Genomic DNA, 15,189 nt, shown 5'->3' on the forward strand with positions numbered 1-15,189 from the left:
GTACACCCATGTTTAATAGTATAATTACAGTACATAATTTGTGGTATGGTACATTTTCTATGTTTTAATAGTAGTACAGTACATGTTTTAATAGTATGGTACAGTACCATGTTTAATAATATTTTTAATTATATTTTCAGTACATATGTTTAATAGTGTAGTACAGTAATGTTTTTAATAATAGTACAATTACATATAATTTTAAATAGTATAGTACAGTACTATACTAATAGTACAGTACACCATGTTTTTGATAGTATAGTACAGGACACATATTTTAATAGTACGTGCAGTACATCATGTTTTAATAGTATAGTACAATTTTACCATATATATAATTATATTCAAATTATGTATTTTTAATAGTATAGTACCAGTACACCATGTTTAATAATTGTTGAAATTTTTATTTATATAATATCAGTACAGTACTCATGTTTTTATCGTATAGTACAGTACACCATGTTTAATGAAGTGGTACAATAGTATAGTACAGGTACTATGTTTAATGGTATAGTACAATTACCATGTTTTAATAGTATAATTACAGTACACCGCTTAAATTTTAATAGCTCATTTTATTTTCCACATTTTAAATAAGTATAATGCAGTACTTCACATGTTTTTAATAATTACAGTACAGTACACCATGTTTTAATAGTATAGTACAATTACACCATGTTTTAATAGTATAATTACAGTACACCACATTTTAATAGTATAATGCAATTACCACCATGTTTTAATAGTACAGTACAGTACACCATGTTTTAATAGTATGATACAATTTTTATCATTTTAATAGTATAGTACAGTACACCACATTTTAATAGTATAGTACAGTACTCCATGTTTTAATAGTATGAGTACAGTACACTATGCTAATAGTATAGTACAGTACACCATGTTTTAATAGTATAGTACAGTACACACCACATTTTAATAGTATAATTACAGGTACTCCATGTTTCTAATAGTATAGTACAGTACACCATGTTTTAATAGTATAGTACAGTACACCCATGTTTAATAGTATAGTACAATGCATATGTTTTTAATAGTATAGTACAGTACACCATGACATAGTATAGTACAGTACACATGTTTTAATAGTATAGTACAGTACACCATATTTTAATAGTATAGTACAGTACTTCATGTTTTAATAGTACAGTACAGTACACCATGTTTTAATAGTATAGTACAGTACCCACATTTTAATAGTATAGTACAGTACTTCTGTTTTTAATAGTATAGTACAGGTACCATTTTACAATAGTATAGTACAGTACTTCTTCATGTTTTAATAGTATAGTACAGTACCACATTTTGTAATAGTATAGTACAATTACTTCATGTTTTAATAGTATAAGTACAGTACACCATGTTTTTTAATAGTATAATTACCCATTTTTATTTTTAATAATGCTAGTACAGTACACCATGTTTTTAATAGTATATTGGTACACCACATTTTAACAATCTATTTTAATTACTTCATGTTTAATAATAGTACAGTACAGTACACCATGTTTAATAGTATAATGCAATTTTACCACATTTAATAGTATAATTACAGTACTCCATGTTTTTAATAGTATAGTACAGTACACATTTAATAGTATAGTACAGTACTTCTATATTTTAATAGTACAGTACAGTACACCATGTTTTTAATAGTATAATACATTTTACCATGTTTAATATAAATTTATTATATTTAGTACAATTTTGTTTTTAATAGTATAGTACAGTACACCACCATTTTAATAGTATAAATGCAGTACTATGTTTTTATATTTGATACAGTACCATGTTTTAATAGTATAGTACAGTACATCATGTTTTAATAGTATAGTACAGTACACCATCTTTTAATAGTATAGTACAGTACACCATGTTTTAATAGTACAGTACACTATGTTTTAATAGTATAGTACAGTACACCATGTTTTGATAGTATAGTACAGAACACCATGTTTTAATAGTACAGTACAGTACATCATGTTTTAATAGTATAGTACAGTACACTATGTTTTAATAGTATAGTACAGTACTCCATGTTTTAATAGTATAGTACAGTACACCATGTTTTAATAGTATAGTACAGTACACCATGTTTTAATAGTACAGTACACCATGTACAGTAATAGTATAGTACATGTTTTAATAGTATAGTACAGTACACCATGTTTTAATAGTATAGTACAGTACACTATGTTTTAATAGTACAGTACACCATGTTTTAATAGTATAGTACAGTACACATGTTTTAATAGTATAGTACAGTACACCATGTTTTAATAGTATAGTACAGTACACCATGTTTTAATAGTATAGTACAGTACACCATGTTTTAATAGTATAGTACAGTACACTATGTTTTAATAGTATAGTACAGTACACCATGTTTTAATAGTATAGTACAGTACACCATGTTTTGATAGTATAGTACAGTACACTATGTTTTAATAGTATAGTACAGTACACCATGTTTTAATAGTATAGTACAGTACACCATGTTTTAATAGTATAGTACATTACACTATGTTTTAATAGTATAGTACTCCACATTCTATTAGTACAGTTCAGTACATCACATTTTAATAGTACTGTATAGTACAATACAGTACAGTTTGTTTTACTGGCATTGATGACTTCAGCTATGGTACAGTGTAACTTCATTCACTCTTTATCCTTGCTGTAATTTTTTTGTCGAATAATTTCTTTACTGTCTTTTGTCTTGTCTTCCAGAAAGAATGGCTGAAGAAAAGATAACAATCTGTGGAGACCAAAGTGAACTGGGAGTTAAGAAAGAGGTGAAGATAACTCCTTGTGGAGACCAAAGTGAACTAAGAGTTAAGGAAGAGGTGAAAATAATTTCAATTGAGGAGAAAGGATCTAGAAAAAAGAGGCGGCAAAATCGCAAGAGAAGAAAGAAGGTAACTGAGGGTGAGGCAGACACTCGTAAAACAGAGGAAGGTATCACCCCAGAACCTCCTACACTGGCAAGTAATACACAGAAATCTGACTCACCCGAAGAAAATCGAGCTCGTAAGAGAAAGAGAACACGTAGAAAAAATCGGAACAAGAAAACACAAGAAGTTATCGAGGGTGAACTGACTGGTGACAAGGAGACAACATGTTGTCCCTCATTACATGCTGAGACACAAATGAATTCTGTAAAGAGTGAACTGAATTCTGAGAAGGAGACATCACTGTGTCCTTCACTACATGATGAGACACAACCGAATTCTGTAAAGTCTAGCACAACAGCGAGCAGAAAAAGGGCAAACAGACGTAAGAAAAACAAATGGAAGACTGCTGAAGCAGACCGGGTGGCTCAGCTGCAGAGTTCAGATTTGATTAATGCCGTTGACATCAAGGTAGAAGTTGCCAAGAGTGGTGAAGGATGTTTGAATGTGACCAATGTGGAGGAGAGGAAGGCACAAGAGAATGGTGAGGTGCAGAGGAGGAGAAAGAGACCTCGTAATAGAAGAAAAGCAACTGTCTCTGAGGATCATGGCAAGTTCCTTCAACCATGTGGGACTGTGGCTAATACTTTACTTACTGGCGAGAATGGCCAGCCTGCAGTGGTAAGTGGCCAACCTGCAGTGGTAAGTGGCCAACTTGCAGTGGTAAGTGGCCAACCTGCAGTGGTAAGTGGCCAACCTGCAGTGGTAAGTGGCCAACTTGCAGTGGTAAGTGGCCAACCTGCAGTGGTAAGTGGCCAGGCTACAGTGACAAATAAAAAGAAAAGAAGAAATCGGAAAAGGAAAAGAAGCCAGAGTGTGCCTGGAGACTCAACCATGAATACAAGTCTTACCAAGAAGTTGACTCTGGTAGTGAAAGAAGACAAAGTGAGAGAAGACGGTGAGTCTGTGCCACACCAAAACACAGAGACAGAGAGCTCAACAAACCAGAAGAAGAAGAAGAAAAGGCAAAGGAATAAAAGGAGAAAACAACAAGATAAAGATGAAGACAAAAATGAAATAAAAATTGGTATTGATCTGATTGATGATTCACATGAGAGTGGAGTTGAAATCATTAATGGAACTGATAACACGAACAACAGGAAAAGAAACTTGGCTGTGGATGCTGAGAACCTGGACAACAAGAAAATGAAACTGGGAGACATTGAAGAAATGGGAACTAATTCTGTAGTTTTGTCTTCAGTCCAGCCTCAGCAGCAGGGAAATAAAGAGCCAGGAAAGAAGAAAAGAAGAAGGAAAAGGAAGAAAAAGCATATTGAGAGTGTGGGAGGAAGTTGTCAGGATTTATCTAGCATAATGGCAGTCACTGATGAGAACAAAGATGGTGTATCAAGTTCTCCAGGTGATGGTGAATCTCAGTCAGTTAGCAAACAGTCTAACAGTCCACCTTATAAGAAATTGACAAAAGAAAAAACTGTTTTGAAAAGTTGGAGCAGCGATGTATCAGTGTGTGTATGTGCAGAAATAAACCCCTTATATAATGAGGAGAGCACCAGAGAGAAGATAAACAAACATTGGAGTGACGGTGAAGGACATCTGTGTAAAGGTAAGCATCTCACAATATTTCTGTATGTAAACTTAAAACATCATAATGCTGTTACCGTACAAAATGGTACTCTTGGAATGTATGTAGCAGTGATTGGTGAGTGAGGAAGGCGGGCGGGCAAATCTAGAAGTAAAAGTCTTTTGGGAAGTTCTCAAAAAGGTTTGTTAGCCAGAAATCATAACAGAGTCTAGGGAAAGATATTTTGGACTCAGGTTGTAAAGGCCTGGCCTGTAGGATATAAATCCCTTGCCAGCCTATTCAGAATCTTATAAAAGGAAAGTCAAGAACCATGGGTTTCCAAGGGGTAATAAACAACCGTTAGAGATTGACATCTCTTTACTACGAAAATAATCACAATAATTTAACTGACACCACTCACACAAATATTAAATAAACAACACTGGAGTCAAACAATTACTTGAAACAAAACAATCAATACAACAAAGTACTGTACAGGTATTTCCTATGGCTGCAGATGAATACTCCTACCCAGCAAGGTGGAATGTTTTGGTAACGCGGTGATCTGCTCTCAGGGGGAAGGTCCAGGGCAGCTTCCTCACTTGGAGCCGGCATTGGTGGGCGATGTCTTGCCACACAGGAGAGACGCCAGGGCACGGACGGTGGATAGGGCGTGGAGGAAGTGGCGATGACGTAGCAGCCGCGGTAGTAACTGGAGTAGGTGTCCGGAGATTGACAGCCGAATCGTGAAGGACTGGGGAATCAGCCCACGAGCCTCAGATGAGTACACAACCAGAGTTGGAATCGAACAGCGGGGTGCGAGTACAGCTGAGGTGACGACTGGGTAGTGTCTGGTGTGCGACGAGGCAGCAGCGACCTTCTCACCTCTGTCTAGCCCCCTAGTGGGGCCACGAACAAGCAAACGAGCGGCGGACAACCATCCTGCTCGTTACAGCCCTTACACAGGTGATCTATGTCAGATTCCAGGAAATAGGTGACTTGATAACGAATATCTTGTTTGTTTTTTTATCTCGCACAACCACATACAGCTCAGAGCAGCTAATGAACTACAACAATCCTGACTGCTGTGAGAAATTTCCTCATGGATGGGTAGGGAGGTGCTGGTGAAGAATGTTTCTGAAAAACAGTTTCTGGTCACTAAGTCAACCAGCTGTGTTGAAACAGAAATTGTACATGATAATCAGACCTTTCTTGCCTCAGCTGCCTCACTTCTCTTGTCTCAGCACTGTGTTGAACATTCATATTGTTGCCTCACTGTTGTGTTGTGTAGTGTTGTGTTATGATGTGTAGTGTTGTGTTGTGTTGTGTTTTACTTTTATCCTCTTCACCACTGATTGGCTCTTTAGCCGCTCGGGTGATCGGTCACGTCTCTGTTACACACTGTTGGCAAGTACTGGACATGCACCGGTTCCTGAATGTACCTGAACCTGCTCTGGTCTTGAAAGAGCACACACTCGGTACTGTCACAACACTTTCTGGCAGATTGTTCCAAGAGTTCACAATTCTCACTCCGATAAAGTTTGCCCTCACAGTTTTCTGGACCTGCGGTTTCTTCAATCTTGAGCTGTGATCCTTTGTGGGGTGAGCGTCCGTCAGCTCCAAGTAAGGACACTTGACTGAGTAGTGCCCCTTGAGATGCTTATACACCTCAATTAGGTCGCCCCTTGCCTGTCTGTAGTATAAGCTAGGCAAGTTCAGGCGCTCCAATCTTTCAGGGTAGTTGAGGTGCCGAAGTGCAGGCACCAGTCTGGTGGCCCTCCTCTGAACATTTTCAACCAATTGACAGTCCCTAGCATATCTCGGGGACCAGACGGGGTGACAGTACTCCAGATGGGGAAGCACTTCACTCTTGAAGATCGTTACAAGGGTTGGACCGTCTAGATAGCTGAACGACCTTCTTATAAGACCTAATAATTTCTTTGCCTGACTTACCTTCTTCTCGCAATGGCCTGAGAACTTCAGCTCATTGTCAACATACATACCTAGGTCCTCACATTCATTCTCAAATAGTGCAGTTTCTTCATCCCGTTGGGACATATGATACGCCTCTTCGACCATTCTTGGAGCTCACGGAGATCCTTCTGCAGCTCTTCACAGTCCTCTTGGTTCTTGATTTCCCGAAATATCTTGGTGTCATTCGCAAAAATTTGTATGGTGGAGTGTACAACGTCAGGCATATCATTTATGAAACGAACAATCAATAGCGGAACCAATACACTGCCCTGTGTGGTACCCCGCTTGTGACAGATACAGATGATGATTTTGTGCCATTAATCACCACACACACACACACACACTGCTTGGGGTCATGCAGAAAGTCTTCTATCCACGCTAGGACATTTTCCCAAATTCCGTACCCTTCCAGCTTGATTTTCAGCCTTTCATGGGGTACACTGTTCAAAGCCTTGGCAAAATATAGGTACAGTCTCTCCTCGACTTACGACATATTCGACTTACGACAACCCGGACATACGACATACCTGTATTCGACTTACGATATCCCGGACATACGACGGCCATGGTCGTATAAAATATTTTTCACATTACGTATTTTCGAGTCCTGACGTTTGGTAGTAATGTGACGCCGTGCGATAGCTTGGGCGGGGCCGCCTCACTGTGTACAGCATTTACGTCGTAGCCCGATCAGTTGGTGTTTGGCCGTCGTTGTTGTTAGTGATCAGGCTGTGTACTGACTAAATTTTCGTTTGTAATTCCCTTTAAAATGACTGGCAAGCATAAAAGTGAGAGTTCTCGTGGTGCTGAAAAGAAAAAGAGACAGTCAATTACTTTGGAGATGAAAATGAAAATAATAATGCAATATGAAAATGGAAAAACGGTAGCAACCATTTCATGCGACCTTGGCTTCTCTCACCTGACGATATCAACAATTTTGAAGGACAAGGAACGAATTCGTGAGGTAGTGAAAGGATCAGCACCTATAAAGGGAACAATAATATAAAAAAAAAGACAAGGTCCTCTTCATGAGATGGAGAAATTACTTGTGATGTGGATGGAAGATCAAATGCAAAAGCGTGTACGGTACCCTTAAGCCTTCTAACCATACACGCTAAAGCAAAAAGCCTTTTTGAAAGCCTGAAAGAGTAGGCAGGAGATGAGTGCGACCAAACCTTCACAGCAAGTCATGGGTGGTTCCAAAGGTTTAAGAACGTTACACTTTGCACAGTGTAAAGGTGAGTGGAGAGGCAGCAAGTGCTGATGTGGGTGCTGCTGAAGCTTTTAAGGAGGAGCTAGATCGTGTCATCGTGGAGGAAAATTATTTGCCTGAGCAAATATTTAATGTGAATGAAACTGGCTTATTCTGGAAGCACATGCCAGAACGGACATACATCCACGAAGAGGCGAAAACCATGCTGGGATTCAAGGCACTCAAGGACCGAATCACACTTCTATTGGGGGGGAATGTAGCTGGTTTCAAGGTAAAACCCTTCATGATTTACCATTCAGAGAACCCAAGGGCTTTTAAAAATGTCAGCAAGCACACACTGCCAGTGTTTTATCGCAGTAATAAGAAAGCACGGATGACCCTAGCACTGTTTGAGGATTGGTTCCTGAGTTGTTTCATTCCACGAGCCAAGGAGTATTGTCTGCAACAAAGGGTTGCCTTCAAGATTTTATTAATTTTAGATAATGCTCCGGGACACCCACCACACCTGGACCACCTGCACCCTGATGTTAAGGTAGTCTACCGTCCACCTAACACTACCTCTATCATCCAACCCATGGATCAAGGTGCTATTGCTGCTTTTAAAGTGTATTATTTACGTACGACCTTCGCTCAGGCTGTTGCTGCTACTGAAGGTGAGAAAACGCTCAGAGAGTTTTGGAAGGACTACTACAACATTTTGCAATGTACAAAGAACATAGCTGCAGCATGGGATGAGGCTACAGGTCAGTGCATGAATGGAATATGGAAGAAGGTCCTGAAAAGATATGTTAACAGTTTCAAAGGATTTAATGAAGATGAAACAATTTCTGAGATTAGTAACAAGATAGTGGAGTTGGGTAAACATCTGGAGTTAGAAATTGATAATAAAGATGTTGAGCAGTTGGTTGAAAGTGTAGCAGAAGAGCTAAGTAACGAGGATCTTATTGAACTGGATGCTCAGAAAATTGCAGAGGAAGAAGAGAAACAAAATGTAAAGGAAGAACCTGCACCCCCAAAAAGTTTTCAGTGAAACAAGTGGCAAAGGCCTTTGCTACTATTAATAAGGGGATGCAAATGTTTGAAGAAATTGATCAAAATGTTGAGTGTTTTGCAAAGGTTGACAGACTGATCCAAGATGCACTAGCTTGCTACAGGGAGATTTACAATGAAAATAAAAGGCAAACTGTCCTGTCTAAATTGGACATATATTTTAAGAAGTCCCCCACTGCTGTCTCCTCACGCCCCGCCACTGCTGCCTCTTCACTCTCTAAAGATGATCCAATACCTTCAACAAGCAAGTATGTTAGCCTGTCTGAAGAAAGCGAATTTGATGACCCACCCAGCCCTGTCTCTCTTTTCCCTGTGCTTCATCCAATTAATGTAGTCTACATGCTTTATTAAAAAAATTATTGAGGCCACTTTTGCATTCAGCCGACTACATTAAAGGTAAGTGCACAGTAACACTTTATTCATTTTTCATTATTGATTACTTTTACTGTACTGTATTTCATTTTAGAATTTCTATGTATTATTTTCGCCTTTTCGACTTACGACCAAATCAACTTACGACCTGGTTGTAGGGACGGAACCCTGTCGTAAGTCAAGGAGAGACTGTATATATTCTCGATATTACCACCCTGTTCCAGAATATGGGTCCAAATATCCAATACCTTGAGCAATTGTGTTAAGCAGGAGCGCCCCGACATAAAACTGTTTCGGCAATCCTTTACAAGATTGTTTCGTAATAGATGTTCCATCGCGGCATCTCCGATAATACTCTCAAGTACTTTACTTATTATGTTGGTCAGGCTCACCGATCTATAGTTGTTCGTGGAGTGACGATCACCCTTCTTCAAGATAGGACTCGCATAAGCCATTTTCTAATCACTGGAGACCTTTTGTTCATCCAGGCATGTACAGAACAGGATCTTCAGGGGCCCGGCAAGCTCGTTGCACAACTCTCTTAGCACTCTATGATGCACCATGTCAGGGCTGGGACTCTTATGGACCTTTAGCCTGGACAGTTTATTTCTAATACCCTCTTCTGTGAACACAATGTGGGTCAGTGCTGTGTCTAACTGTCTGTCCTCAAACGCAGGAAGGTTAATCGCATCCTCTCTTGTGAACACCAAGGAAAAGAAGCTGTTCAATGCCTCAGCTTTATCCTGGTCAGAATCTGCGTAACTACCATCTTCAAGCCTCTGGTCTGATACTCCTACTCGCGTTTTTAATTTCGACTTTGCATAGCGGTAAAACGCCTTTGGGTTTGACTTGACCTCAGTTGCAACCAGCCTCTGGAACTCCTTTTCAGCCCTTCTACACTCTGCCTTTGCTTGGTTTCTGGCTCTTGCATACATCCTCCTGTCCTGCTCATTGTTTGACCCAACCCACGTCTTGAATTTCTGGTTTTTCTTCTAAACTTTGTCGACCGCCGCATGGTTAATGTGCAGGGAACACCTCGTATTCCAAGAGGCACTGGGTTTGGTCTTGGGTATATATTTATCGATCAAATGGGTCACATTACTAGTTATGATATTCAGCATAGTGTGTGCGCTCTTGTGCCTTAATGAGTCAGGCCAGTGGATACCCCTCGTCTCTTCCCTCATCCAGTTGTAATTTCCCTTGTAATATTTGCACCTTTGTCTGGCTTTATTATGAACTAGGTAACAGTTAAATCTGAATGACAACACTATATGGTGACTGGTGCCAACTGGGGCAAGTTGTTCCAATTTGGCCACCATACCCTCCTCGTTTGTTATGATGAGGTCTAGTGGCTTGGGTGTTTGCTCCCTTCTGTAATGTGTCGGGTCTCTAACATGTTGGAACAGAAAATTATCTCTCAGAGTTTCTATAAAAAGAGTAGCAGGGTTATTCAAGTCATTTGGGGTGAACTCGTTTCTCCATTCGATGTCGCCATAGTTAAAGTCCCCCATGATAAGAAGGTGGCTAGGGTTGAGAACTGCTGCATTGTCTATTAAGGCTCTTAAGTTCCTTTAGTTTAATTTTACACCACTTGGACTCTCCAAAAACATCCTCTCCCTGTACCCTCTCCTGGCTGGCTCTAAGGTCTTGCCTAGCATAGATAACCACACCCCTCTTGCAAGTTTCTTGAGAAAGGTTTGTAAATGAGTCATATCTAGCGATACTGAACTCACATTCCTCTGGGTCGATTCTCCTGTTCTTGTACAACAGTTCTACAACTCCTACAATATCTGGTTGGTGTACCTTCAGTAGTGTTTCAAACTCCTCTCTCTTATCAAGGAACGTGTCAGTATTAGCGCACATGACATTCAAGCCAGAATTTATTCTCGGTAACGTCTCTGCTCTTAGTAGTAACTCAGGCCCTCCTCCTTTCTCAGAAGCTGCAGCATTTGTTAAGTACTCTATATTTTGCAGGGTGTGGTTAGAAATGGCATTGTTTACACGGTGCTCGCCTCCTCCTGTCTGCTAGGCGGAGCTGGTGCCACCTCCCAGGTGGGGTTAGAGTGGGTGGAGGGTGCGCTGCTGCCCCCTGGTCCTGTGTTGGCACACTTGCTTCCACTACCCTCCCCCTGAGTATAACCCATGCACACCCGTCCCCGTTCCTCCTTGACTCCTCCCTCTTCTGCTTCAAGTCCTGCAGGAGCTTCTTGTGCTGTTTCCTCTGCATTACCGTACGATCTGGGTGGATGAATACATTCCGAGATTCCTCGCTCCTTGCTAAGTTTTTGCCTGCCGAATAACCTCCCATTTCTCCTCCTCACTCACTAGTGTGACCCTGAGGGGGCGAGGCTTGTCCCCCTGCTTTTGTCCCAGCCTCCTCACATCCTGAGGGGTCGATGGCATATTCAGAACCTCTGTACAAATAATCTTAAACTGCATCTTATCGTGTGTTATCTTACTCTCAGTTCCCTCCGCCTGCCTCTCAGGATTCCAAAATCTATTACATTGTTCCTGCGCTGGAAACGTTCCCGTTGTTACTCCTCTCCCCTAACAGTATGTCCGCTAATTGCCATTTCTTCAATACACTTCTTCAGAGTCCCTAGCTGCTGTAGAACCTTTTCTGATCCTGCATTACTCTCTGCCACCTCCATTCTATCGGCTACTTCCTCAGTCTTAGCAAGGATTTCTTCCCCAACTTGTTCTAGTTAGGCAACCAGCAAGGATCCAGCTTCATTTATTTTCGTCCCTAGGGAACTTGTTCCCCTATGGCTTGCAACCGCCTCTTTCATCTTCACTATGCAGTCAGGGCAATACCAGCATCAGCCGTCATGCTTTACGACAACTTGTATCGTCCTAAACTCTGTATTGGTCAGGTCTGTGCCATCTACATCCTTCGTCACCTGCAGTAATCACCTGTCAACAGATTTCCTGGTGCCGCTTCAGCCCCTGGTTTCATACCCCTCATGGTTGTTCCTGTTGGGGGAGGGGGGGGTTATACTGCATACAGATCTACACCTATTGAAAAAGCATTACTGAGCTGCCTTTTGCTGGTTTTAACCTCCCCAGTGTTGCCCTCCAAGTCAGTTTGAGTTATCTTCTGTTTTTCCCTTTTTTTTCAGTTTTCTTCAACTAGTTGTTGGTATCTACTGTATGTGTTATCCCCATGTACACTGTATCTTGCTATTAATGACTGATCATATGCCCACTCAGCCCTTTAGATAAACAGCACAAAAAGGGGGGGGGGGTAATAAAATGACTTTCGATGTGTAGTGTTGTGTTATGATGTGTTGTGTTGTGTAGTGTTATGATGTTTGTGTTATGATGTGTTGTGTTGTGTTATGATGTGTTGTGTGTGTGTTGTGTTATGATGTGTGTTGTGTTATGATGTGTTGTGTTGCTAGTGTGTAGTGTTGTGTTATGATGTGTTGTGATGTGTAGTGTTATGATGTGTTGTGTTATGATGTGTTGTGTTATGATGTGTAGTGTTGTGTTATGATGTGTTGTGATGTGGAGTGTTATGATGTGTTGTGTTATGATGTGTTGTGTTATGATGTGTAGTGTTGTGTTATGATGTGTTGTGTTATGATGTGTTGTGTTATGATGTGTTTTTTTATGATGTGTTGTGTTGTGTTATGATGTGTTGTGTTATGATGTGTTGTGTTATGATGTGTAGTGTTATGTTATGATGTGTTGTGATGTGTAGTGTTATGATGTGTTGTGTTATGATGTGTTGTGTTATGATGTGTTGTGTTGTGTTATGATGTGTTGTGTTATGATTGTGTTGTGTTGTGTTGTGATGTGTGTGTTATGATGTGTTGTGTTGTGTTATGATGTGTTGTGTTGTGATGTGTAGTGTTATGATGTGTTGTGTTATGATGTGTAGTGTTGTGTTATGATGTGTTGTGTTGTGATGTGTAGTGTTATGATGTGTTGTGTTATGATGTGTTGTGTTGTGTTATGATGTGTTGTGTTATGATGTGTTGTGTTATGATGTGTTGTGTTATGATGTGTTGTGTTGTGTTATGATGTGTAGTGTTATGATGTGTTGTGTTATGATGTGTTGTGTTATGATGTGTTGTGTTATGATGTGTTGTGTTGTGTTATGATGTGTTGTGTTATGATGTGTTGTGTTGTGTTATGATGTGTAGTGTTATGATGTGTTGTGTTGTGTTATGATGTGTTGTGTTATGATGTGTTGTGTTATGATGTGTTGTGTTATGATGTGGTGTTATGATGTGTTGTGTTATGATGTGTTGTGTTATGATGTGTTGTATTATGATGTGTTGTGTTATGTGTTGTGTTATGTGTTGTATTATGATGTGTTGTGTTATGATGTGTTGTGTTGTATTATGATGTGTTGTGTTATGATGTGTTGTGTTATGATGTGTTGTGTTATGATGTGTAGTGTTATGATGTGTTGTGTTATGATGTGTTGTGTTATGATGTGTTGTGTTGTGTTATGTTGTGTTGTATTATGATGTGTTGTGTTATGATGTGTTGTGTTATGTTGTGTTGTGTTATGATGTGTTGTGTTGTGTTATGATGTGTTGTGTTATGATGTGTTGTGTTAGGATGTGTTGTGTTATGATGTGTTGTATTATGATGTGTTGTGTTATGTGTTGTGTTATGATGTGTTGTGTTATGTTGTGTTGTATTATGATGTGTTGTGTTATGATGTGTTGTGTTATGATGTGTTGTGTTGTGTTATGATGTGTTGTGTTATGATGTGTTGTGTTATGTTGTGTTGTGTTATGATGTGTTGTATTATGATGTGTTATGATGTGTTGTGTTATGATGTGTTGTGTTGTGTTGTATTATGATGTGTTGTATTATGATGTGTTGTGTTATGTTGTGTTGTATTATGATGTGTTGTGTTATGATGTGTTGTGTTATGATGTTGTTGTGTTGTTTGTATTATGATGTGTTGTGTTATGTTGTGTTGTGTTGTGTTATGATGTTGTATTATGATGTGTTGTATTATGATGTGTTGTGTTATGTTGTGTTGTGTTATGATGTGTTGTGTTGTGTTATGATGTGTTGTGTTGTGTTATGATATGTTGTATTATGATGTGTTGTATTATGTGTGTTGTGTTGTGTTATGATGTGTTGTGTTATGTTGTGATGTTTTGTGTTATGATGTGTTATGATGTGTTGTGTTATGATGTGTTGTGTTATGATGTGTTGTGTTGTATTATGATGTGTTGTGTTATGTTGTGATGTGTTGTGTTATGATGTGTTGTGTTATGATGTGTTGTGTTATGATGTGTTATAATGTGTTGTGTTATGATGTGTTGTGTTATGATGTGTTGTGTTGTGTTATGATGTGTTGTGTTATGTTGTGATGTGTTGTGTTATGATGTGTTGTGTTATGATGTGTAGTGTTATGATGTGATGTGTTATGATGTGTTGTGTTATGATGTGTTGTGTTATGATGTGTTGTGTTATGATGTGTTGTGTTATGAAGTGTTGTTTTATGATGTGTTGTGTAATGATGTGTTGTGTGTTGTTTATGATGTGTTGTTTTATGATGTGTTGTGTAATGATGTGTTGTGTTATGATGTGTTATGATGTGTTGTGTTATGATGTGTTGTGTTATGATGTGTTGTGTTATGATGTGTTGTGTTATGATGTGTAATGATGTGTTGTGTTATGATGTGTTGTGTTATGATGTGTTGTGTTATGATGTGTTGTGTTGTGTTATGATGTGTTGTGTTGTGTTATGATGTGTTGTGTTGTGTTATGATGTGTTGTGTTATGATGTGTTGTATTATGATGTGTTGTGTTATAGGGGCAGGGAAAAAACACTTTTATTTGAGTTGCAGGCTGCACTTTTCAGGCATCGTTTGTATGGCTGTAACAAACACCTGTGCAAAATTTTGCCATTTCATGCATACTTATCCTGCCGCGTCATGAAACGACTTTGTCAACTTTTAGTGTATACCAAAAATTAGGTGTCATTTAATGTTTTCCAGGATAATGATAAATTTTACATGGGTGACATCGATTTAATTCACATGTTATTTTACAGGTACACGTATAGAAAATCATTACAAGTTCAAATTAAATTCTTTTTTGTGCGGAAC

At 39.0% G+C, this 15,189-nt stretch overlaps 1 protein-coding gene across 1 annotated transcript in view; it reads left to right on the forward strand.

Moving 5' to 3' along the window:
* Positions 1 to 2,728: 2,728 nt before the first annotated feature.
* Positions 2,729 to 15,189, forward strand: part of LOC121861115 — a 31,596-nt gene continuing 19,135 nt past the window's right edge. The window contains exon 1 of the mRNA XM_042358677.1: positions 2,729 to 4,539. Coding sequence (XP_042214611.1) covers positions 2,760 to 4,539 — 1,780 coding nt within the window. The 5' untranslated portion in view covers positions 2,729 to 2,759. The remainder of the gene's footprint in view (positions 4,540 to 15,189) is intronic.

The sequence above is a fragment of the Homarus americanus genome, unplaced genomic scaffold, assembly GCF_018991925.1.
Source record: "Homarus americanus isolate GMGI-L3 unplaced genomic scaffold, GMGI_Hamer_2.0 scaffold52806, whole genome shotgun sequence".
Classification (NCBI taxonomy): Eukaryota; Metazoa; Arthropoda; class Malacostraca; order Decapoda; family Nephropidae; genus Homarus; species Homarus americanus.